At 45.6% G+C, this 24765-nt stretch overlaps 1 protein-coding gene across 1 annotated transcript in view; it reads right to left on the bottom strand.

The window, feature by feature from the left end:
- Positions 1 to 7410: 7410 nt before the first annotated feature.
- LOC110528168 (potassium voltage-gated channel subfamily B member 1-like) overlaps positions 7411 to 24765 on the bottom strand; it is a 104322-nt gene continuing 86967 nt past the window's right edge. The window contains exon 2 of the mRNA XM_021609995.3: positions 7411 to 10115. Within this exon, the coding sequence (XP_021465670.1) occupies positions 8232 to 10115 (1884 nt within the window). The 3' untranslated portion in view covers positions 7411 to 8231. The remainder of the gene's footprint in view (positions 10116 to 24765) is intronic.

Below are 24765 nucleotides of genomic sequence, written 5' to 3'. Positions count from 1 at the left end.
AGGGGGAGCCTGGACAACTAAAATGTCTGACATTTTTCAAGAGTCTGACTGTGAACATCTGTACGAAAACAAAATGAAGGGAAACATAGATATGATTAAAAAGCAACTGTTGACCCAATATATTTAAAAAATGGTTGGAGGAGATTAATTATAAACCCAAATTGAGAACCTTTTGTTTGATTAAGGGTAAATTCGTGTGTGAGAGATATATTATGTATAACCTACCTAAACGCAAGAGATCGCTATGTGCACAGGTAATATCAGGGATATTGCCTCTGCTTATTGAAACAGGTAAGATCAGGGATATTGCCTCTGCTTATTGAAACAGGTAAGATCAGGGATATTGCCTCTGCGTATTGAAACAGGTCGGTATTGTGGTGAAATGGAAGAGGAACTATTGTGACTGTGAAGAAATAGAGAATGAAACTAATTTTTTCCTCTACTGACCTTTCTACCACGATATACGCTTGCTCTTATTCCAGAAAACACACCAGATACACCCTGGCATTATGTGGCTGAGTGATGAGGAGAAATTGGAATGTTTTTTTGTCCATTGTGTATTTCCATTTGAAGAATATTTAAATAAAGGAATAAAATAAAATTAATTGTAAAAATATATATATTTATCTTCTATGTGGTTAATGTGTGTGTATATAGATTGTGTGTAGGCTTATCTCCCATATGAATCTTCTCTTTGTGCCACACTGGGTTCAAGTGACTTCTGTTTCTTTTTTCTTTTTTATGTTATGTATGTATGTACAGTTGAAGTCAGAAGTTTACATACACTTAGGTTGGAGTCATTAAAACTTGTTTTTCTACCACTCCACAAACTATAGTTTTGGCATGTCGGTTAGGACATCTACTTTGTGCATGACACAAGTAATTTTTCCAACAATTGTTTACAGACAGATTATTTCACTTATAATTCACTGTATCACAATTCCAGTGGGTCAGAAGTTTACATCAAATCAAATCAAATCAAATCAAATTTTATTTGTCACATACACATGGTTAGCAGATGTTAGTGCGAGTGTAGCGAAATGCTTGTGCTTCTAGTTCCGACAATGCAGTAATAACAAGTAATCTAACTAACAATTCCAAAACTACTGTCTTGTACACAGTGTAAGGGGATAAAGAATATGTACATAAGGATATATGAATGAGTGATGGTACAGAGCAGCATAGGCAAGATACAGTAGATGGTATCGAGTACAGTATGTACAAATGAGATGAGTATGTAAACAAAGTGGCATAGTATAGTATAAAGTGGCTAGTGATACATGTATTACATAAGGATACCGTCGATGATATAGAGTACAGTATATACGTATGCATATGAGATTAATAATGTAGGGTAAGTAACATTTATATAAGGTAGCATTGTTTAAAGTGGCTAGTGATATATTTACGTCATTTCCCATCAATTCCCATTATTAAAGTGGCTGGAGTTGAGTCAGTGTCAGTGTTAGTGGTGGCTGTTTAACAGTCTGATGGCCTTGAGATAGAAGCTGTTTTTCAGTCTCTCGGTCCCAGCTTTGATGCACCTGTACTGACCTCGCCTTCTGGATGATAGCGGGGTGAACAGGCAGTGGCTCGGGTGGTTGATGTCCTTGATGATCTTTATGGCCTTCCTGTGACATCGGGTGGTGTAGGTGTCCTGGAGGGCAGGTAGTTTGCCCCCGGTGATGCGTTGTGCAGACCTCACTACCCTCTGGAGAGCCTTACGGTTGAGGGCGGTGCAGTTGCCATACCAGGCGGTGATACAGCCCGCCAGGATGCTCTCGATTGTGCATCTGTAGAAGTTTGTGAGTGCTTTTGGTGACAAGCCGAATTTCTTCAGCCTCCTGAGGTTGAAGAGGCGCTGCTGCGCCTTCTTCACGATGCTGTCTGTGTGAGTGGACCAATTCAGTTTGTCTGTGGTGTGTATGCCGAGGAACTTAAAACTTGCTACCCTCTCCACTACTGTTCCATCGATGTGGATAGGGGGGTGTTCCCTCTGCTGTTTCCTGAAGTCCACAATCATCTCCTTAGTTTTGTTGACGTTGAGTGTGAGGTTATTTTCCTGACACCACACTCCGAGGGCCCTCACCTCCTCCCTGTAGGCCGTTTCATCGTTGTTGGTAATCAAGCCTACCACTGTTGTGTCGTCCGCAAACTTGATGATTGAGTTGGAGGCGTGCATGGCCACGCAGTCGTGGGTGAACAGGGAGTACAGGATAGGGCTCAGAACGCACCCTTGTGGGGCCCCAGTGTTGAGGATCAGCGGGGAGGAGATGTTGTTGCCTACCCTCACCACCTGGGGCGGCCCGTCAGGAAGTCCAGTACCCAGTTGCACAGGGCGGGGTCGAGACCCAGGGTCTCGAGCTTGATGACGAGCTTGGAGGGTACTATGGTGTTGAATGCCGAGCTGTAGTCGATGAACAGCATTCTCACATAGGTATTCCTCTTGTCCAGATGGGTTAGGGCAGTGTGCAGTGTGGTTGAGATTGCATCGTCTGTGGACCTATTTGGGCGGTAAGCAAATTGGAGTGGGTCTAGGGTGTCAGGTAGGGTGGAGGTGATATGGTCCTTGACTAGTCTCTCAAAGCACTTCATGATGACGGATGTGAGTGCTACGGGGCGGTAGTCGTTTAGCTCAGTTACCTTAGCTTTCTTGGGAACAGGAACAATGGTGGCCCTCTTGAAGCATGTGGGAACAGCAGACTGGTATAGGGATTGATTGAATATGTCCGTAAACACACCGGCCAGCTGGTCTGCGCATGCTCTGAGGGCGCGGCTGGGGATGCCGTCTGGGCCTGCAGCCTTGCGAGGGTTAACACGTTTAAATGTCTTACTCACCTCGGCTGCAGTGAAGGAGAGACCGCATGTTTTCGTTGCAGGCCGTGTCAGTGGCACTGTATTGTCCTCAAAGCGGGCAAAAAAGTTATTTAGTCTGCCTGGGAGCAAGACATCCTGGTCCGTGACTGGGCTGGATTTCTTCCTGTAGTCCGTGATTGACTGTAGACCCTGCCACATGCCTCTTGTGTCTGAGCCGTTGAATTGAGATTCTACTTTGTCTCTGTACTGGCGCTTAGCTTGTTTGATAGCCTTGTGGAGGGAATAGCTGCACTGTTTGTATTCGGTCATGTTACCAGACACCTTGCCCTGATTAAAAGCAGTGGTTCGCGCTTTCAGTTTCACACGAATGCTGCCATCAATCCACGGTTTCTGGTTAGGGAATGTTTTAATCGTTGCTATGGGAACGACATCTTCAACGCAAGTTCTAATGAACTCGCACACCGAATCAGCGTATTCGTCAATGTTGTTATCTGACGCAATACGAAACATCTCCCAGTCCACGTGATGGAAGCAGTCTTGGAGTGTGGAGTCAGCTTGGTCGGACCAGCGTTGGACAGACCTCAGCGTGGGAGCCTCTTGTTTTAGTTTCTGTCTGTAGGCAGGGATCAACAAAATGGAGTCGTGGTCAGCTTTTCCGAAAGGGGGGCGGGGCAGGGCCTTATATGCGTCGCGGAAGTTAGAGTAACAATGATCCAAGGTCTTTCCTCCCCTGGTTGCGCAATCGATATGCTGATAAAATTTGGGGAGTCTTGTTTTCAGATTAGCCTTGTTAAAATCCCCAGCTACAATGAATGCAGCCTCCGGATAAATTGTTTCCAGTTTGCAAAGAGTTAAATAAAGTTCGTTCAGAGCCATCGATGTGTCTGCTTGGGGGGGGGATATATACGGCTGTGATTATAATCGAAGAGAATTCTCTTGGTAGATAATGCGGTCTACATTTGATTGTGAGGAATTCTAAATCAGGTGAACAGAAGGATTTGAGTTCCTGTATGTTTCTTTCATCACACCATGTCACGTTGGCCATGAGGCATACGCCCCCCGATACACTAAGTTGACTGTGACTTTAAACAGCTTGGACAATTCCTGAAAATGATGTCATGACTTTAGAAGCTTCTGATAGGCTAATTGACATAATTTGAGTCAATTGGAAGTGTACCTGTGGATGTATTTCAAGGCCTACCTTCAAACTTAGTGCTTCTTTGCTTGATGGGAAAATCAAAAGATTTCAGCCAAGACCTCCGAAAAAAAATTGTAGACCTTCACAAGTCTGGTTCATCCTTGGGAGCAATTTCCAAATGCCTGATGGGACCACGTTCGTCTGTACGAACAACAGTAAGCAAGTATAAACACCATGGGACCATGCAGCCATCATACCACTCAGGAAGGAGACGCGTTCTGTTTCTTAGAGATTAATGTACTTTGGTGCGAAAAGTGCAAATCAACCCCATAACAAAAGCAAAGGATCTTGTGAAGATGCTGGAGGAAACAGGTAGAAAAGTATCTGTATCCACACTAAAACAAGTCCTATATCGACATAACCTGAAAGGGCGATCTGCAATGGGCCAAAATTCACCCAATTTAACGTGAGAAGCTTGTGGAAGGCTACCTGAAACGTTTGACCCAAGTTTAAACATTTAAAGGCAATGCTACCAAATACTAATTGAGTGTATGTAAACTTCTGACCCACCGGGAATATGATGAAAGAAATAAAAGTTAAGTGGTTATCCTAACGGACCTAAAACAGGACATTCTTACTAGGATTAAATGTCAGGAATTGTGATTAAACTGAGTTTAAATGTATTTGGCTAAGGTGTATGTAAACTTCCGATTTGAACTGTATGTATATAAATATTTATATTATTTTACCTCTCTAGGGATGTAATTTACTATTATGTATTGATTTTTACCTTTTTTATTCTTTAAAAAAAAAACATTTTTTACATTTATTTTTTACTATTTATGCAATGCAGAGAACCCCGGAAGCATAATTATCATTTAATTACCATAGTGAATCATTGTATTGTTTGTTTATCTGTCAAATAATCCCATAAGGGATTGGTTGCCAATTGGCGATTTGACACGAAAATACAATTTCATTCATTGCATTGATTCATTCATTCAATTGTTAATTGGATTATGGTTAAGGTTATGTCTTGGATTAAGGCCCTAGGTTCATGTCCACTTGCAGCTCAGCCCTAACCCTAGCCATAACTCTATCCCTCCACATCCTAGCTTCAGCTCTTGGAGTTAGGGTTGAGCGGACATGTGGACAAGAAGTTAGTGTTAGGGTTATGGCTAGGGATAGGGTTGAGCCAAGGTGTAGAGATGAAGCAAGGGTTAGGGATAGGGTTGAGCCAAGATGTAGAGGTGAAGCAAGGGTTAGGGTTAGGGTTGAGCCAAGATGTAGAGATGAAGTAAGGGTTAGGGATAGGGTTGAGCCAAGATGTAGAGATGAAGCAAGGGTTAGGGATAGAGTTGAACCAAGATGTAGAGATGAAGCAAGGGTTAGGGATAGGGTTGAGCCAAGATGTAGAGATGAAGCAAGGGTTAGGGTTAGAGTTGAGGCAAGATGTAGAGATGAAGCAAGGGTTAGGGATAGGGTTGAGCCAAAATGTAGAGATGAAGCAAGGGTTAGGGATAGGGTTGAGCCAAGATGTAGAGATGAAGCAAGGGTTAGGGATAGGGTTGAGCCAAGATGTAGAGATGAAGCAAGGGTTAGGGTTAGAGTTGAGCCAAGATGTAGAGATGAAGCAAGGGTTAGGGATAGGGTTGAGCCAAGATGTAGAGATGAAGCAAGGGTTAGGGTTAGAGTTGAGGCAAGATGTAGAGATGAAGCAAGGGTTAGGGATAGGGTTGAGCCAAAATGTAGAGATGAAGCAAGGGTTAGGGATAGGGTTGAGCCAAGATGTAGAGATGAAGCAAGGGTTAGGGATAGGGTTGAGCCAAGATGTAGAGATGAAGCAAGGGTTAGGGTTAGAGTTGAGCCAAGATGTAGAGATGAAGCAAGGGTTAGGGATAGGGTTGAGCCAAGATGTAGAGAGGAAGCAAGGGTTAGGGTTAGGGTTGAGCTGCAAGTGGACATGAAGCTAGGGTTAGGGTTAAGGCTCAGTTTAGGGTTGAGGTGGGATGTGGACAGGAAGCTAGAGTTAGGGTTAGGGTTGAGCTGGGATCTGGACATTAAGCTAGGGTCAGGGTTTTGTTTAGAGTTTGCCTGCCTGGCTGTCAGTGATTTTATATATCTGTCTGCTTTCCTGCCTGCCTGCCTCTCTTTCTGCATGTGAGTGGAGATGTCTTTCTGTCTGAGATAAAGAGAGATGAGGGAAAAATAGATAGAAGAGAGAGGAGATTGTCATGTCTGTGAAGCCTTTCTCTATGCGTTCATATTGTGATGCTTATCTTTGCCCATTGAATGCAATGTATCCACTTGGGCATCAACCCTGTGACACTCATCTTTTCCAATTGAAGATAATGTATTTACATAAGCTTCAACACTGTTTATTTATTGACCTAGGCAAGTCAGATAAGAACAAATTCTTATTTACAATGACAGCCTACCTAATGACGGCACTGGACAAAATGTGCACCACCCTATGGAACTCCCAATCACGGCCGGCTGTGATACAGCCTAGAATCAAACCAGGGTCTGTAGTGACGCCTCTAGCACTGAGATGCAGTGCTTAAGACCACTGCGCCACTTGGAGTGACAGTCATCTTTTCAACCCTGTGACACTCATCTTTTCCCATTGGCTGCAATGTATTGAGAAAAACATCAACCCTGTGACACTCATATTTTTCCATTGACTGCAATGTACTGAGAAAAACGTCAACCCTGTGACACTCATCTTTTCCCATTGATTGCAATGTATTGAGAAAAACATCAACCCTGTGACACTAATCTTTTCCCATTGACTGCAATATTAAATTAAACGTCAACCCTGTGACACAAACTTTTTCCCATTGACTGCAATATTAAATTAAACGTCAACCATGTGACACAAACTTTTTCCCATTGACTGCAATATTAAATTAAACGTCAACCATGTGACACAAACTTTTTCCCATTGACTGAAATGTATTGAGATAAATGTCAACACTGTGACACTCATCTTTTCCCATTGACTGCAATGTATTGAGAAAGACTACAACCCTGTGACATTCATCATTTCCCATTGACTGCAATGTATTTAGAAAGACAACAACCCTGTGACATTCATAATTTCCCATTGACTGCAATGTATTGAGAAAGACAACAACCCTGTGACACTCATCTTTTCCCATTGACTGCAATGTATTGAGAAAAACATCAGGTACATTTTTACCTTTTTGCAAAAATGTGCCAGGATGACGTTTTCAGGCTGATAATGGGCTGATGCTGTTTATCCCCTCCCCAGTAGCAACTGTGATTGGATATGATTCATGACAACCAACCACAACCACACATCTGAGAGAGTATTAAAACATAAAGGAACCTGGCTTATCCTGTTTTCTGTGTGTAAATATCACCTGTTTGCATAAAACCCCTCAAAAATCAAAAACAAACACATAAGTAAACAAACAAAACAACAACGAATACACTGTACAGAATTGAAAATATTTATCACTCATCACATTTTTCACTATCTCATGCCAGGAATAGGGCATGATGGGAATGGGGAAACAGACAGGATATGACAGTGGCTGTGTCCTCTGTAATAGCTGACCATTACAACAATGATGAAAGTTCACCTCTTAGACAGCATCACAAAATAACAGACCAAAGAAATTATGCTATTTACTTTTTTTTTTTTTTTTAAGAACGGAAAAATAATATACATAAAATGATGTATGCCTGTGTGTGTATGTGTATGTTTATCTGCCTATCATCATGCATAAACATACACTCACAGACATACAAGCACACGCACACATGCTATGCATACACACAGTCGCATATACTGTAACTAAGGCCAGTTTTGGGGAAGAAAACAAACTAAATTTCTCTTAACACAATGTTGATTCAGTAATGGCTAAATCTACAGTGCATGACCTGATTCTGCAGAGTTATGTGTATCCCCTTTGGACACAGCAATGCACCCTCTCTTTCTCAGTCCCACAGTAGCATCTCCCAATGCCTTCAGTAATTTTGCTGCCATCCTGACAGTCTATGCACTCAAGTAGCAGGAAAAGGAAGGAAGTGTAAGCTCCGTCCTGTGTACCAAAAGTTATACTTATTGGGCATTTGTTACAAACCAAAACAAAACGCCAAATGTGTTTTCAGTGCCTTTTACTCAAGGGAGTAGAGGTGCAGCTCCTGGTATGGGTTAGAGTTCATGTTTTCTTTTATTTCTCTGTAGTGTTTGCACCATGTCCTCCTGTTTAGGTGCTCTCTATACTACCTTTTCCCTCCTCCTGCCTCACTTGCTCTCATTATTGGTGTTTGAACAACTCCTCTCTACCCGGGAGAGCACATGGTTCTCCTGTCCCCCCCCTGGCCTGCCCTCCAAGGGGAACACACTATTAGCCAGCATCCTCTGGGAGCCCTCCAGGTGGTTGGCTGCAATGTGGTGGCTGCTATGGGAGCTGAGCTTGGGGCTGGCTTTTCCCAGGAGCCTCTGGGAAGGGTTGGTGCCTGAGCCATCATGGAGGTGCTCCTCCTCGTCTGTGTCAGCGTCGATGAACTTACTAATGGAAGCGTCGTGGAATGTGAAGACTGTGGGGATCAGGGTCTCATGGGGTAGGGTCCTGCTGCTGGCGGTGGTGTAGACAGACACCTCAGGACTCATGAAGGAGTGGTCAGAGAGGGCGGAGCTATCTGAGAGGGCCCCACCCACTGGACCCTGTGTTGAGAAGGAGGAGGAGGGGTCCGCGCCTCCACCTTTGAAGTTGACCTTGAGTGAGCGGTTCTTGAGAGGGTTACTGAAGCGCATTCCACGGGGGCTGTCAGGGAGGCCGCACTTAGAGCCTCGTCCACCAGGGAGCTTGGTAGCAGTGTGAGGGCCGTCCATGGCCTCATCCTCCAGGGTGATCTCAAGCACGGGGTTGGCGCTAACCCTCCCTGGTACACTGGTGCTGGGGCTGTGAGAGAAGCGGGCGCTTTCGGTGAAGTCGGCAGCGCAGCTCATGAAGCTGTCAATACTGGACATGCTCCTCATATCTGTGGTTGGGGCAGGCTCCATGGGGATGCTTCCCATCTCTATCTCATCTCTCTTCTTGGCTGCTTTAGATAAAGGTCCCTTGTTCTTGTTGTTAAGGTTAGGTTGAGATTGGGTCTTGGCCATCTTGTTGTACATCTCCTCCAGTTTCTGAGCGTTGAGGTGCTGAGGGCTTCCAGGACGGGCTTTGTCTGGTGAGCTGGGCTCCAGGGACTTGGCGGAAACCGTCTCTGAGGTAGTCCGCTTGGGAGTCCCTTTCCTGTAGCTGGGAGACATATGGTTGCCCTGCAACTTCCCCATGTTCTCTCCATTATTTTCTACCACTACGTCCATGAGCTCGACGCTACGTGCAAACGCCTCCTTCATGTTCATGGAGACGATGCTGCCGTTTCTCTTGGCTTTCTCCAGGGCCTCCCGCCTCTTGATGGCCTTTTCCTGCCTCTTCTGCTCCTTGTAGAACTCTGAGAAGTTGTTGACGATGATGGGGATGGGCAAGGCTATCACCAACACTCCAGCTATGCAGCACAGACCCCCAATAATCTTGCCCAATAAAGTCTTTGGGTATATGTCGCCATACCCCACCGTAGTCATAGTAATGGTGGCCCACCAGAAGGAGGCCGGGATGCTTTTAAACTTAGTGTCCTCTTCGTCCTTCTCAGCGAAGAAGACGAGACTGGAGAAGATCATGATGCCCATGGCCAAGAAGAGGATGAGCAGGCCCAGCTCGTTGTAACTCCTCCTCAGGGTGAAGCCCAGAGACTGGAGCCCTGTGGAATGCCTGGCTAGCTTCAGAATACGCAGAATACGCATGATCCTGAAGATCTGCACCACCCTCCGGACGTTCTGGAACTGTAGAACACTCTTATTGGATTCAGTCAGGAAGATGGTGACGTAGTAGGGCAGGATGGCCAGCAGGTCAATGATGTTCAGCGGACCCTTGAAGAACTTCCACTTGCTTGGCGAGGAGATGAAGCGGAGCAAATACTCCATTGTGAACCAGGCGATGCACACCGCCTCCACGTGAGCCAGCTGAGGGTTGTCTGTCACCTGGCCAAACTCGTCTATGTCCTGCAGCTCCGGGAGGGTGTTCAGAGACAAGGCAATAGTTGACAGCACGATAAAGAGGATGGAGATGATGGCCAGGACCTGTTGAAACACAACCAAGACAACACGTTTCAGTCAAACTTCAGTGCAGTGACATGTTGAACATTAATGCCAGAGCATTTCAAGGCCTTTTAGTCTGGATCCAAACTATGCGATTAAACAACTTTCAAAGATGCTCTAAATATCCTAAGTACGGCTGCAGCAAATAATAACAGTCATTATGTAAAGCTGACGCCTGAAAAATATGATTAATTCATGACCCACTTAGCTCTCTGACTAATTTCTCCTGAACATAATGAAAAGGCTACGGTCCTATCAGGACTGGCGGGTTTTTAAAGAGAAAAAAATGTCAAAGATAAATATCATCTAGATGGCCTGGTCATTCAAGTCTGACCAAAATAATGTTTAGAATGTCAGTGCCATTCCTTTTAAAAACGTGAACCAAAATACTAGTTTCCCTGGTAACCCACTTTCTTTGCCACCAAATGTTGTATTTTCTGTGGATTGTGATTGACAGAACACACACCATGAGATGAGGGTGCACATTGATCCTCAGATAGTGTGTGTGTATTACCAGCGTTCCCTATCACAGTAGGAGGGTGTGATGGCTGTCAGCTGGCTGTCAGCTGCAATCTCTTCAGCTATGAGTTGTGGTGTGCTATATCCCTGCCAAATGTGTGCCCTTGTTCCTATCCTGCTTTATGCCTCCTTTCAGTCCCTCCTCATCTGCCTCTCTCCTTCAGACTGACTCCCTCAGACTTATTGTCCTAGTTCTTCTACAAAGCACCTTGCAAAGTTAGTGTACTACTAGCAGACTACTAGAGACATAGATTCACAGCACAGTCTGCGACTCCACTGCATGATGAGAGCATTTGGACCTGTAAGAAGGTCACAGGGAACAGGATGATGAGTACTACATGCTGAGTACATCAGGATCTGGATAAGGTATTGTGGATTAACAGAGTGCATTCAGGGCTGTGTGTACCCTGCTTGTGGCACACCTATTATTCCTCTACCAGCCAGTGTGTGTCAATCCAACACAAGGTCACAGTGGAGGCTGTGTCCCTATCCATGTCCCAGGTCAGTGCAGTGCAGGATTACTCCCTGGCAGTGCTCAGCACTCATTAACTTTAATTAATCCTGGCAGGTGAGGTGCCTGCAAACCCACCCTGGCCTTTAGGGAGAGGCTGAGAGAGAGAGAGAGAGAGATAGGGAGAGTCAGAGAGAGAGAGTGCGAGAGAGTCAAAGAGAGACTATGGGAGACAAAGAGACAAAGAAAGACAAAGAGAGGTAGAGACAAACTGGACTAAAGCGTTTCAGTTAAAAGTTAAAGTTAAAGTTAAAAGAGAGTGAATTAAAGGCCAGACACGAGTTTAAACTCAATCAGGGCCACCCCTAACATGTCCTTCGTCTAGTCAGGATCCTGAGGGACCAGAGTGATGGATGAAAATCTACAAACACATTAGATCCAAAGTGGATTTGCTCCCATGAAAGATTCACTCAACCAATCACCATTAATGATTCAAGTTTCAAGTGTAAACTGCACATTACATATTTGCAAGGACAAATACCTTTTGAATATGCAGTATGTCACCGTATCCTTATATTTCCATTGTGTTTATAAGGATACTGTGTAGTGTTTGTGGTTCTTGTTTATTAAACTGACACACCAAAAACCTACACACGTTGGTTGTTAGGCATACTATACCTCATACATGACTAAGTGCACATTACGCCTGACATCCAGACATGAAATACTGTAACTCTGCCAGTGGGACAAACATAAACGACTTTTCACAATGACTTTCTAAAACTTTCCACACAATTTCACACATTGCACACTATATCACGTGAACGGTAACACCTTTAAAGGTGTTATACTACCATGAAATAAAACAGGGATATCTGCTTGTCCTACTGAAAGATTAATCTAACCTGCTCGCTGTGTCTAGTCTAGATGTTTATCTCTCACACAAACATACTCAGTGTTGGGTTACAAAGCAGGGATGGAGAGAGCTCACGATTGGTTAAAACAGACCATGGACCATGTGTAACCGATGTGAAATGCTAGCTAGTTAGCGGTGGTGCGCGTTTAGAGCCCGGGTAGGGACGAGGGACAGACTGAAGTTAAACTGTTACACATGTAATGGCACAGAGCCAGCTCCAGCGCTGCTCCCCACACACTGAGAATCCAGATAAATTATATCAACTACAATCCGAGCAGCACAGTGTGATGTGAATGGGAACTGCATGCACTCACATGCTCATCTCTCTGGCTAGTGTGTGTGATTAGAGTAGAGTACTAGGGATCACAGAGCTCTGGGCTCCCGAGCCCTGGCTCCAAAAAAGGCCTTTGAGGAGAGGCAGCTGTTTATTTTATTTTATTTTTATTTCACCTTTATTTAACCAGGTAGGCTAGTTGAGAACAAGTTCTCATTTACAACTGCGACCTGGCCAAGATAAATCATAGCAGTGTGAACAGACAACAACACAGAGTTACACATGGAGTAAACAATTAACAAGTCAATAACACAGTAGAAAAAAAGAAAAAAAGAGTCTATATACATTGTGTGCAAAAGGCATGAGGAGGTAGGCGAATAATTACAATTTTGCAGATTAACACTGGAGTGATACATGATCAGATGGTCATGTGCAGGTAGAGATACTAGTGTGCAAAAGAGCAGAAAAGTAAATAAATAAAAACAGTATGGGGATGAGGTAGGTAAATTGGGTGGGCCAGCTCAGAGTTACATCCAGCATCCAGCTCAGAGTTACATCCAGTGAGTGCTAGCTAGCTAGCTAGTACAATACTAGCTAGCTAGTGTGTAGTAGCTAGCTAGCTAGTGTGTTGTGACGTAATGTTTATAGTAACGTAATGCTTGTAGTGACGTAATGCTAATGGGCACGGCGTGTTGTGACGTAATGCTAATGGACATTATACTTTTACAAGTACCCTGAATGGCAGTTGGCGCGGCCTGTAGTAGGCGCGCCAACTAGTTAAAGTAGGTAGTTAATGTAGTCCGCAGATAGATATTATTGTAATGAACAAAGACAGTGTGGGCATGGATATGAGGATCTGCAACAGAATACATGTGCTAGAAGTTGTCAATGTAAAAGCTGTGAGACTCTAACTAACGTTACCTGACCATCGCTCCAGCTAGCTAGCTTTCGACAGGTTAGTAATAAGGGCCAACAACAAGTCAAGTCAAGCTAACTAGCTAGCTGCCTTCCTTCAATGCTTTGGTGGCTTACTGACAGACAAGACAGGGAGCTTATGTTAGAAGTCACCAAGTATCGAGCTTAAGGCTACAGCTAGCTAGCTATCATATCAAAGATGTGTGTACACGTGCACGCATGCGTGTTTCTGTCTGTGTGTGTGTACACACTGTCCAAGAATCGATCAAAACTAGCCAGACCCAGCTAACACTGCTTGACATACCAAGTTTTTACCTTCACCCTCTCTCTGACATCAGGTGAGTATGAAGTAATTATCAGCAATTGTCTATATCAGCGAGGGGCAACTCCATTCCTCGGGGGCCTGATTGGTGTCATACTTTTCCCCCAGCCATATAGCTAACACGCCTGATTAAACTAATTGCATTCATAAACAGAAAACCATGATTAGTTGATTATTGGAGTCGGGTGTGTCACTAATCAGGCCCCCAAGGACTGGAGTTGTCCATCCCTGTTCTATATGGTGTAGGTAGCTATAGCGCTCTCAAACACAACTGGACCTCGAAGCCAGTTCCACTGCTTTTTTTCATTGTTTCCCTCTAATCAGGGACTGATTTAGACCTGTGACACCAGGTGGGTGCAATTAGTTATCAGGTAGAACAGAAAACCAGCAGGCTCCTGACCTATAGCTGGTCCTTCCCTCTACCTAATAATGGAAGAGATGAAAGGAGAAGGGCACAGTATGGTATCTGAGCTGATCATCATGAACTTCATGTAATTACATGACCAATACAGTAAGTTAAAATTACTGTAGTTTATTTGCTGACATGACTGTAGTATACTGTAATATTTACTGTAGTGTTTTTGCGGACATGGCTGTAGTATACTATACTGTTTTTGCCGACTGTACTGTTTTAGCATACATGACCATAGTCTACTATAGTATTTACTGTAGTGTTTTTGCAGACATGACTGTAGTACACTTCAGTATTCACAGTAGTGTTTTTGCAGACATGATTGTAGTATATTATACACTGCTCAAAAAAATAAAGGGAACACTTAAAAAACATAATGTAACTCCAAGTCAATCACACTTCTGTGAAATCAAACTGTCCACTTAGGAAGCAACACTGATTGACAATAAATGTCACATGCTGTTGTGCAAATGGAATAGAAAACAGGTGGAAATTATAGGCAATTAGCAAGACACCCCCAATAAAGTAGTGGTTCTGCAGGTGGTGACCACAGACCACTTCTCAGTTCCTATGCTTCCTGGCTGATGTTTTGGTCACTTTTGAATGCTGGCGGTGCTTTCACTCTAGTGGTAGCATGAGACGGAGTCTAGAGCCCACACAAGTGGCTCAGGTAGTGCAGCTCATCCAGGATGGCACATCAATGCGAGCTGTGGCAAGAAGGTTTGCTGTGTCTGTCAGCGTAGTGTCCAGAGCTTGGAAGCGCTATCCGGAGACAGGCCAGTACATCAGGAGACGTGGAGGAGGCCGTAGGAGGGCAACAACCCAGCAGCAGGACCGCTACCTCCGCCTTTGTGCAAGGAGGAGCAGGAGGAGCACTGCCAGAGCCCTGCAAAATGACCTCCAACAGGCCACAAATGTGCATGTGTCTGTTCAAACGGTCAGAAACAGACTCCATGAGTCCATGGAGACAGACACAACAAGTGCAAAAAACATGTATATATTTTATTATTTTCCCCAAACCCTACCACCCCTCCCCTATTGGAGAATAATAATGGACAACAACATTTAGGTGTCTGCTCAAACGGTCAGAAACAGACTCCATGAGGGTGTTATGAGGGCCCGACGTCCACAGGTGGGGGTTGTGCTTACAGCACATAGATATGTTTTTGGCATTTGCCAGAGAACACCAAGATTGGCAAATTTGCCACTGGCGCCCTGTGCTCTTCACAGATGAAAGCAGGTTCACACTGAGCACATGTGACAGACGTGACAGAGTCTGGAGACGCCGTGGAGAACGTTCTGCTGCCTGCCACATCCTCCAGCATGACCGGTTTGGCGGTGGGTCAGTCATGGTGTGGGGTGGCATTTCTTTGGGGGGCCGCACAGCCCTCCATGTGCACGCCAGAGGTAGCCTGACTGCCATTAGGTACCGAGATGAGATCCTCAGACCCCTTGTGAGACCAATGCTAGACCTCATGTGGCTGGAGTGTGTCAGCAGTTCCTGCAAGAGGAAGGCATTGATGCTATGGACTGGCCCGCCCGTTCCCCAGACCTGAATCCAATTGAGCACATCTGGGACATCATGTCTCGCTCCATCCACCAACGCCACGTTGCACCACAGACTGTCCAGGAGTTGGCGGATGCTTTAGTCCAGGTCTGGGAGGAGATCCCTCAGGAGACCATCCGCCACCTCATCAGGAGCATGCCCAGGCGTTGTAGGGAGGTCATACAGGCATGTGGAGGCCACACACACTACTGAGCCTCATTTTGACTTGTTTTAAGGACATTACATCAAAGTTGGATCAGACTGTAGTGTGGTTTTTCACTTTAATTTTGAATGTGACTCCAAATCCAGACCTCCATGGGTTGATACATTTGATTTCCATTGATAATTTGTGTGTGATTTTGTTGTCAGCACATTCAACTATGTAAAGAAAAATGTATTTAAGAATATTTCATTCATTCAGATCTAGGATGTGTTATTTTAGTGTTTCCTTTATTTTTTTGAGCAGTGTAGTATTCACTGTAGTGTTTTTGCAGAAATGCCTGTAGGATCCTATAGTATTCACTATAGTGTTTTACAGACATGACTGTAGTGCACTGCAGGGTTTACTGTAGTTTATTTTGGGACATGACTGTAGTATACTGTAATATTTACTGTAGTGTTTTTGCAGACATGACTATAGTATATTGTAGTAACACCTGTCTACTAAGGTTAGCTAAAATGGCACATCTACCAGACTATGGCAGTTACTGTTTAATGAGGTGAACACCTCAACCAGAACATAAGACACCGGTTAGTAACAGGCCACCTATTGAGTTCGGTCAAAAGTTCTGAGCAATGCAACGGACCATAAAACACCTTAGCAAAAATATAAAATGTGTATTACAATTGCAACATCTAAACATTAGAGGTTCTAGGCCCATTACAGGGAAACAGTACAGAGGGAGAGAAAGAACAAGCAACGTTTATTAAATCTTAGAGGATTAGGTATGCTTGTTTGACACAGATAGATAAATAACACACATTAACAAGAGTAGACCATAATGACTTCTTAGATATTACTTCCACTAGATAGCTTTTTGAAATACAGGGTTTCACAGAGATTCAGCTGACCAAGTTCATAAGATGTCCAAAAACAGTGACAAATAATACTGCACTTCTGAATATACAAAATAAACAGTTAACCACTGCATTTACATAAACAATACATCTTTTTGAAATACAACTGACTTTACTTAAAGACAGTCACCTTATTGGAGGGCGCTACCATAAACTGCCTGGACCTCAAACCAGCAAAGTCTCTCCTAACAAACCCACTGAAAACAAAAGTACATTATAGCAGTGGCTTAACATAATAAACATCAACCACACCCAAAATATTCATTCAAGACAGCATGGCCACAAAATGGCTCACAGAAATAAACCAACAGCAACAACCCCATGCAGCCTGTACACACAAAGGATCTTCCCAGTACAAAGCTCTCACCTGAACATGTACAATGGGTGCTTGTATACATTTCCTGCATGTCCTCCTCTAATAAGGGTGCACAGGGAAACACTGACCAAAACTTTGCTTCCTAGCTTGTCACACAATATTCTTCAGTTACAAGACTGTAACTGATTGAGGATTAGGGGAAGGTTATGGTGATGCCCATCTACTGTGGGATTTCAGTTAAAGAGCAGGCAGAGGCAGAGATGCTTTTCAGTTTAAGAGTCTTATAGATTCAGGTAATCGAGATGATACATGGCAGGGAATGATTGACAGTTGTTGACATGTGATTCGTCTTGAATTGAGACTTGATTGGCTTTGTATGGAGTATGGTTTACCTAAAAGGAGACACAGAAAGGTGCAAATAATAAAGGAAAATAACATCAGTGAACATACCTCATTAATTGGCTGTTAATGGCAATAATAAATTACACTATAGCAATGCAATAAGCATATAACATGGGTAAAGCTATGCATAAATATAGCAGCAGTTAACAATGAACGGCCAGAAAGGGTGTGCAGTAGCATGTGGCATGGTAAGCAGAAGCCAGATATTTAATTTATCAATGGCTTCATAGCACATCATGGCAAGCAAACAAACAATATAAGCTAACAAATAGCAGGCCTAGTTAACATAACAAAGGCAATGCACAACAAGTGCAAAAAACATGTATATATTTTATTATTTTCCCCTAACCCTACCACCCCTCCCCTATTGGAGAATAATAATGGACAACAACACTTAGGCTTCTACTTCCAGCTTGGGGCAAAAAAGTATTTAGTCAGCCACCAATTGTGCAAGTTCTCCCACTTAATTTTCATCATAGGTACACTTCAACTATGACAGACCAAAATGAGAAAAACATTGTAGGATTTTTAATGAATTTATTTGCAAATGATGGTGGAAAATAAGTATTTGGTCAATAACAAAAGTTTCTCAATACTTTGTTAGATACCCTTTGTTGGCAATGACAGAGGTCAAACGTTTTCTGTAAGTCTTCACAAGGTTTTCACACACTGTTGCTGGTATTTTGGCCCATTCCTCCATGCAGATCTCCTCTAGAGCAGTGACGTTTCGGGGCTGTTGCTGGGCAACACAGTCTTTCAACTCCCTCCAAAGATTTTCTATGGGGTTGAGATCTGGAGACTGGCTAGGCCACTCCAGGACCTTGAAATGCTTCTTACGAAGCCACTCCTTCGTTGCCCGGGCGGTGTGTTTGGGATCATTGTCATGCTGAAAGACCCAGCCACGTTTCATCTTCAATGCCCTTGCTGATGGAAGGAAGTTTTCACTCAAAATCTCACGATACACGGCCCCATTCATTCTGTCCTTTACACGGATCAGTCGTCCTGGTCCCTTTGCATAAAAACAGCCCCAAAGCATAATGTTTCCACCCCCATGCTTCACAGTAGGTATGGTGTTCTTTGGATGCAACTCAGCATTCTTTGTCCTCCAAACACGATGAGTTGAGTTTTTACCAAAAAGTTATATTTGGGTTTCATCTGACCATATGACATTCTCCCAATCGTCTTCTGGATCATCCAAATGCTCTCTAGCAAACTTCATACGGGCCTGGACATGTACTGGCTTAAGCAGGGGGACACGTCTGGCACTGCAGGATTTGAGTCCCTGGCGGCGTAGTGTGTTACTGATGGTAGGCTTTGTTACTTTGGTCCCAGCTCTCTGCAGGTCATTTACTAGGTCCCCCTGTGTAGTTCTGGGATTTTTGCTCACCGTTCTTGTGATCATTTTGACCCCACGGGATGAGATCTTGCGTGGAGCCCCAGATCGAGGGAGATTATCAGTGGTCTTGTATATCTTCCATTTCCTAATAATTGGTCCCACAGTTGATTTCTTCAAACCAAGCTGCTTACATATTGCAGATTCAGTCTTCCCAGCCTGGTGCAGGTCTACAATTTTGTTTCTGGTGTCCTTTGACAGCTCTTTGGTCCTGGCCATAGTGGAGTTTGGAGTGTGACTGTTTGAGGTTGTGGACAGGTGTCTTTTATACTGATAACAAGTTCAAACAGGTTCCATTAATACAGGTAACGAGTGGAGGACAGAGGAGCCTCTCAAAGAAGAAGTTACAGGTCTGTGAGAGCCAGAAATCTTGCTTGTTTGTAGGTGACCAAATACTTATTTTCCACAATAATTTGCAAATAAATTCATTACAAATCCTACAATGTGATTTTCTGGATTTTTTTTCTTCATTTTGTCTGCCATAGTTGAAGTGTACCTATGATGAAAATTACAGGCCTCTCTCATCTTTTTAAGTGGGAGATCTTGCACAATTGGTGGCTGACTAAATACTTTTGTCATGTACTGTCATGTTGTGTCTTGTCTCTGTCCTTTCCCTTCACCCTGTCTCCCTCTGCTGGTCGTTATTAGGTTACCTTTTCTCCCCCGCTTTCCCCCAGCTGTTCCTTGTCTCCTCTGACTACCCATTCACCCCGTTTCCCACCTGTTCCCTTTTTCCCTCTGATTAGGTCCCTATATCTCTCTCTGTTTCTGTTCCTGTCCTTGTCGGATTCTTGTTTGTTGTGTTTCATGCCTGAACCAGACTGTCGTCATGTTTGCTGTAACCTTGTCTTGTCCTGTCGGAATCTGCCGGTCCGTCTGAGCCTACCTATGTTTGGTAATTAAAGAAGCTCTGTTTAAGTTAATTCGCTTTTGGGTCCTCATTCACGCACCGTAACAGAAGAATCCGACCAAGAATGGACCCAGCGACTTCGGATCCTCTCCACTCAGCCGTCGGGATCCAGGGAGCGATGCTAGGCAGACACGAGCAGGAAGTGTCTGCTGCTCGACATGCCGTTGAGACCCTGGCCACCCAAGTCTCCAACCTCACAGAACAGGTTCACCATCTCCGCCTCGATCCACCGGCCACTTCCAGGGCTTTCGAATCTCCGGAGCCCAGAATCAATAACCCGCCGTGTTACTCTGGGGAGCCCACTGAATGCCGCTCGTTCCTCACCCAGTGTGATATTGTGTTTTCTCTCCAGCCCAACACTTACTCCAGGAGCACTGCTCGTGTCGCCTACGTCATATCTCTCCTTATTGGACGGGCTCGTGAGTGGGGCACGGCAATCTGGGAGGCAAGGGCTGAGTGTACTAACCAGTATCAGGACTTTAAGGAGGAGATGATACGGGTTTTTGATCGATCTGTTTTTGGGGAGGAGGCTTCCAGGGCCCTGTCTTCCCTATGTCAAGGCAATCGATCCATAACAGACTACTCTATTGAGTTTCGCACTCTTGCTGTCTCCAGTGGCTGGAACGAGCCGGCCTTGCTCGCTCGTCTTCTGGAGGGTCTCCGCGCAGAGGTAAAGGATGAGATTCTCTCCCGGGAGGTTCCTTCCAGCGTGGATTCCTTGATTGAACTCGCTATTCGCATTGAGCGACGGGTTGATCTTCGTCACCGAGCTCGTGGAAAGGAGCTCGCGCTCTCCGTCGCCCCACTCTCCGCATCACTACCATCTTCCTCTGCCGGCTCGGGTGCTGAGCCCATGCAGCTGGGAGGTATCCGCATCTCGACTAAGGAGAGGGAACGGAGAATCACCAACCGCCTCTGTCTCTATTGCGGTTCCGCTGGTCATTTTGTCACTTCATGTCCAGTAAAAGGCCAGAGCTCGTCAGTAAGCGGAGGGCTACTGGTGAGCGCTACTACTCCTGTCTCTCCTTCAAGATCCTGCACTACCTTGTCGGTCCATCTACGCTGGACCGGTTCGTCAGCTTCCTGCAGTGCCTTAATAGACTCTGGGGCGGAGGGCTGTTTTATGGACGAGACCTGGGCTCGGGAACATGACATTCCTCTCAGACAGTTAAAGGAGCCCACGGCCTTGTTCGCCCTGGATGGTAGTCCTCTCCCCAGGATTCAGCGTGAGACGCTACCTTTAACCCTCACTGTTTCTGGTAATCATAGTGAAACCATTTCTTTTTAAATTTTTCGTTCACCTTTTACACCTGTTGTTTTGGGCCATCCCTGGCTAGTTTGTCATAATCCTTCCATTAATTGGTCTAGTAATTCTATCCTCTCCTGGAACGTCTCTTGTCATGTGAAATGTTTAATGTCTGCTATCCCTCCTGTTTCCTCTGTCTCTTCTTCACAGGAGGAGCCTGGTGATTTGACAGGGGTGCCGGAGGAATATCACGATCTGCGCACGGTGTTCAGTCGGTCCAGGGCCACCTCTCTTCCTCCACACCGGTCGTATGATTGTAGTATTGATCTCCTTCCGGGAACCACCCCCCCCCCGGGGTAGACTATACTCTCTGTCGGCTCCCGAACGTAAGGCTCTCGAAGATTATTTGTCTGTAGCTCTTGACGCCGGTACCTTAGTCCCCTCCTCCTCTCCCGCCGGAGCGGGGTTTTTTTTTGTCAAGAAGAAGGACGGGTCTCTGCGCCCCTGCATAGATTATCAAGGGCTGAATGACATAACAGTGAAGAATCGTTATCCGCTTCCTCTTATGTCTTCAGCCTTCGAGATCCTGCAGGGAGCCAGGTTTTTCACTAAGTTGGACCTTCGTAACGCTTACCATCTCGTGCGCATCAGGGAGGGGGACGAGTGGAAGACGGCGTTTAACACTCCGTTAGGGCACTTTGAATACCGGGTTCTTCCTTTCGGCCTCGCTAACGCTCCAGCTGTCTTTCAGGCATTAGTCAATGATGTCCTGAGAGACATGCTGAACATCTTTGTTTTCGTTTACCTTGACGATATCCTGATTTTTTCACCGTCACTCCAGATTCATGTTCAGCACGTTCGACGTGTCCTCCAGCGCCTTTTAGAGAATTGTCTTTTTGTGAAGGCTGAGAAGTGCACTTTTCATGCCTCCTCCGTCACATTTCTCGGTTCTGTTATTTCCGCTGAAGGCATTAAGATGGATCCCGCTAAGGTCCAAGCTGTCATTGATTGGCCCGTCCCTAAGTCACGCGTCGAGCTGCAGCGCTTTCTCGGCTTCGCAAACTTCTATCGTCGTTTCATCCGTAATTTCGGTCAGGTGGCAGCTCCTCTCACAGCCCTTACTTCTGTCAAGACGTGCTTTAAGTGGTCCGTTTCCGCCCAGGGAGCTTTTGATCTCCTCAAGAATCGTTTTACATCCGCTCCTATCCTTGTTACACCTGACGTCTCTAGACAGTTCGTTGTCGAGGTTGACGCGTCAGAGGTGGGCGTGGGAGCCATTCTTTCTCAGCGCTCCCTCTCTGACGACAAGGTCCACCCATGCGCGTATTTTTCTCATCGCCTGTCGCCGTCGGAACGTAACTATGATGTGGGTAACCGCGAACTGCTCGCCATCCGGTTAGCCCTAGGCGAATGGCGACAGTGGTTGGAGGGGGCGACCGTTCCTTTTGTCGTTTGGACTGACCATAGGAACCTTGAGTACATCCGTTCTGCCAAACGACTTAATGCGCGTCAGGCGCGTTGGGCGCTGTTTTTCGCTCGTTTCGAGTTCGTGATTTCTTATCGTCCGGGCTCTAAGAACACCAAGCCTGATGCTTTGTCTCGTCTCTTCAGTTCTTCAGTAGCCTCCACTGACCCCGAGGGGATTCTCCCTGAGGGGCGTGTTGTCGGGTTGACTGTCTGGGGAATTGAGAGGCAGGTAAAACAAGCGCTCACTCACACTCCGTCGCCGCGCGCTTGTCCTAGGAACCTTCTTTTCGTTCCCGTTCCTACTCGTCTGGCCGTTCTTCAGTGGGCTCACTCTGCCAAGTTAGCCGGCCACCCTGGCGTTCGGGGTACGCTTGCTTCCATTCGCCAGCGTTTTTGGTGGCCCACCCGGGAGCATGACACGCGTCGTTTCGTGGCTGCTTGTTCGGTCTGCGCGCAGACTAAGTCCGGTAACTCTCCTCCTGCCGGCCGTCTCAGGCCGCTTCCTATTCCCTCTCGACCGTGGTCTCACATCGCCTTAGATTTTGTCACCGGACTGCCTTCGTCAGCGGGGAAGACTGTTATTCTTACGGTTGTCGATAGGTTCTCTAAGGCGGCTCATTTCATTCCCCTTGCTAAGCTTCCTTCTGCTAAAGAGACGGCACAAATCATCATCGAGAATGTTTTCAGAATTCATGGCCTTCCGTCAGACGTCGTTTCGGACAGAGGTCCGCAATTCACGTCTCAATTTTGGAGGGAGTTTTGCCGTTTGATTGGGGCTTCCGTCAGTCTCTCTTCCGGCTTTCACCCCCAGTCTAACGGTCAAGCAGAACGGGCCAATCAGACTATTGGTCGCATCTTACGCAGTCTTTCTTTTCGCAACCCTGCGTCTTGGTCAGAACAGCTCCCCTGGGCAGAATACGCCCACAACTCGCTTCCTTCGTCTGCGACCGGGCTATCTCCTTTTCAGAGTAGCCTCGGGTACCAGCCTCCGCTGTTCTCATCTCAGTTCGCCGAGTCCAGCGTCCCCTCCGCTCAGGCTTTTGTCCAACGTTGCGAGCGCACCTGGAAGAGGGTCAGGTCTGCACTTTGCCGTTATAGGACGCAGACTGTGAGGGCTGCTAATAAGCGTAGAACTAAGAGTCCTAGATATTGTCGCGGTCAGAGAGTTTGGCTCTCCACTCAGAACCTTCCCCTTAAGACGGCTTCTCGCAAGTTGACCCCGCGGTTCATTGGTCCGTTCCGTATTTCTCGGGTCATTAATCCTGTCGCAGTTCGACTTCTTCTTCCGCGATACCTTCGTCGCGTCCACCCGGTCTTCCATGTCTCCTGCATCAAGCCCGTCCTTCGCGCCCCCGCTCGTCTCCCCCCCCCCCCCCCATCCTTGTCGAGGGCGCACCCATCTACAGGGTCCGTAGAATTTTGGACATGCGTCCTCGGGGCCGTGGTCACCAGTACCTCGTAGATTGGGAGGGGTACGGTCCTGAGGAGAGGAGTTGGGTTCCCTCTCGGGACGTGCTGGACCGTGCGCTGATCGAGGATTTCCTCCGTTGCCGCCAGGTTTCCTCCTCGAGTGCGCCAGGAGGCGCTCGGTGAGTGGGGGGGTACTGTCATGTACTGTCATGTTGTGTCTTGTCTCTGTCCTTTCCCTTCACCCTGTCTCCCTCTGCTGGTCGTTATTAGGTTACCTTTTCTCCCCCGCTTTCCCCCAGCTGTTCCTTGTCTCCTCTGACTACCCATTCACCCCGTTTCCCACCTGTTCCCTTTTTCCCTCTGATTAGGTCCCTATATCTCTCTCTGTTTCTGTTCCTGTCCTTGTCGGATTCTTGTTTGTTGTGTTTCATGCCTGAACCAGACTGTCGTCATGTTTGCTGTAACCTTGTCTTGTCCTGTCGGAATCTGCCGGTCCGTCTGAGCCTACCTATGTTTGGTAATTAAAGAAGCTCTGTTTAAGTTAATTCGCTTTTGGGTCCTCATTCACGCACCGTAACAACTTTTTTGCCCCACTGTACTACATACATTTTACAGACACGGTATATTTTACAATAGTTATCTTTTGTTTGTTTTTAGTCCCATCGTTCAGCTGCCCTCAACCCCTCCCATCTACCTCTGAACACCATCCTGTTTTCATTTCTATTTGCCATATATTTTCCAACTGTGCTGTTTCACAAAAGTTCTGAACCTATATACATTTTACGGACACAGTATTTTTTACATTAGCTATCTTGTTATTTTTAGTCCCACTCTTTAGCTCTACTCAACCACTCCCATCTATCTCTGAACGCTATTTGCCATATATTTTTCAACTGTGCTGTGATGATTCTGTTCTGAACCTTTCTAGTCTCATAGTTTCTACAGATTCTAAATTAAAGATTTTTTTTAAATCTAAGAGTAGTAGTGCAACAATTATTAAAATGCGTCCATTAACACTACAAGTACCAAAGACAACAGGGCCCTGTTGCCCAAAAG

This window comes from Oncorhynchus mykiss, chromosome 7 (assembly GCF_057628025.1).
Source record: "Oncorhynchus mykiss isolate SJ-2025 chromosome 7, ASM5762802v1, whole genome shotgun sequence".
Classification (NCBI taxonomy): Eukaryota; Metazoa; Chordata; class Actinopteri; order Salmoniformes; family Salmonidae; genus Oncorhynchus; species Oncorhynchus mykiss.
This window is presented reverse-complemented; position numbering and strand designations above follow the sequence as displayed.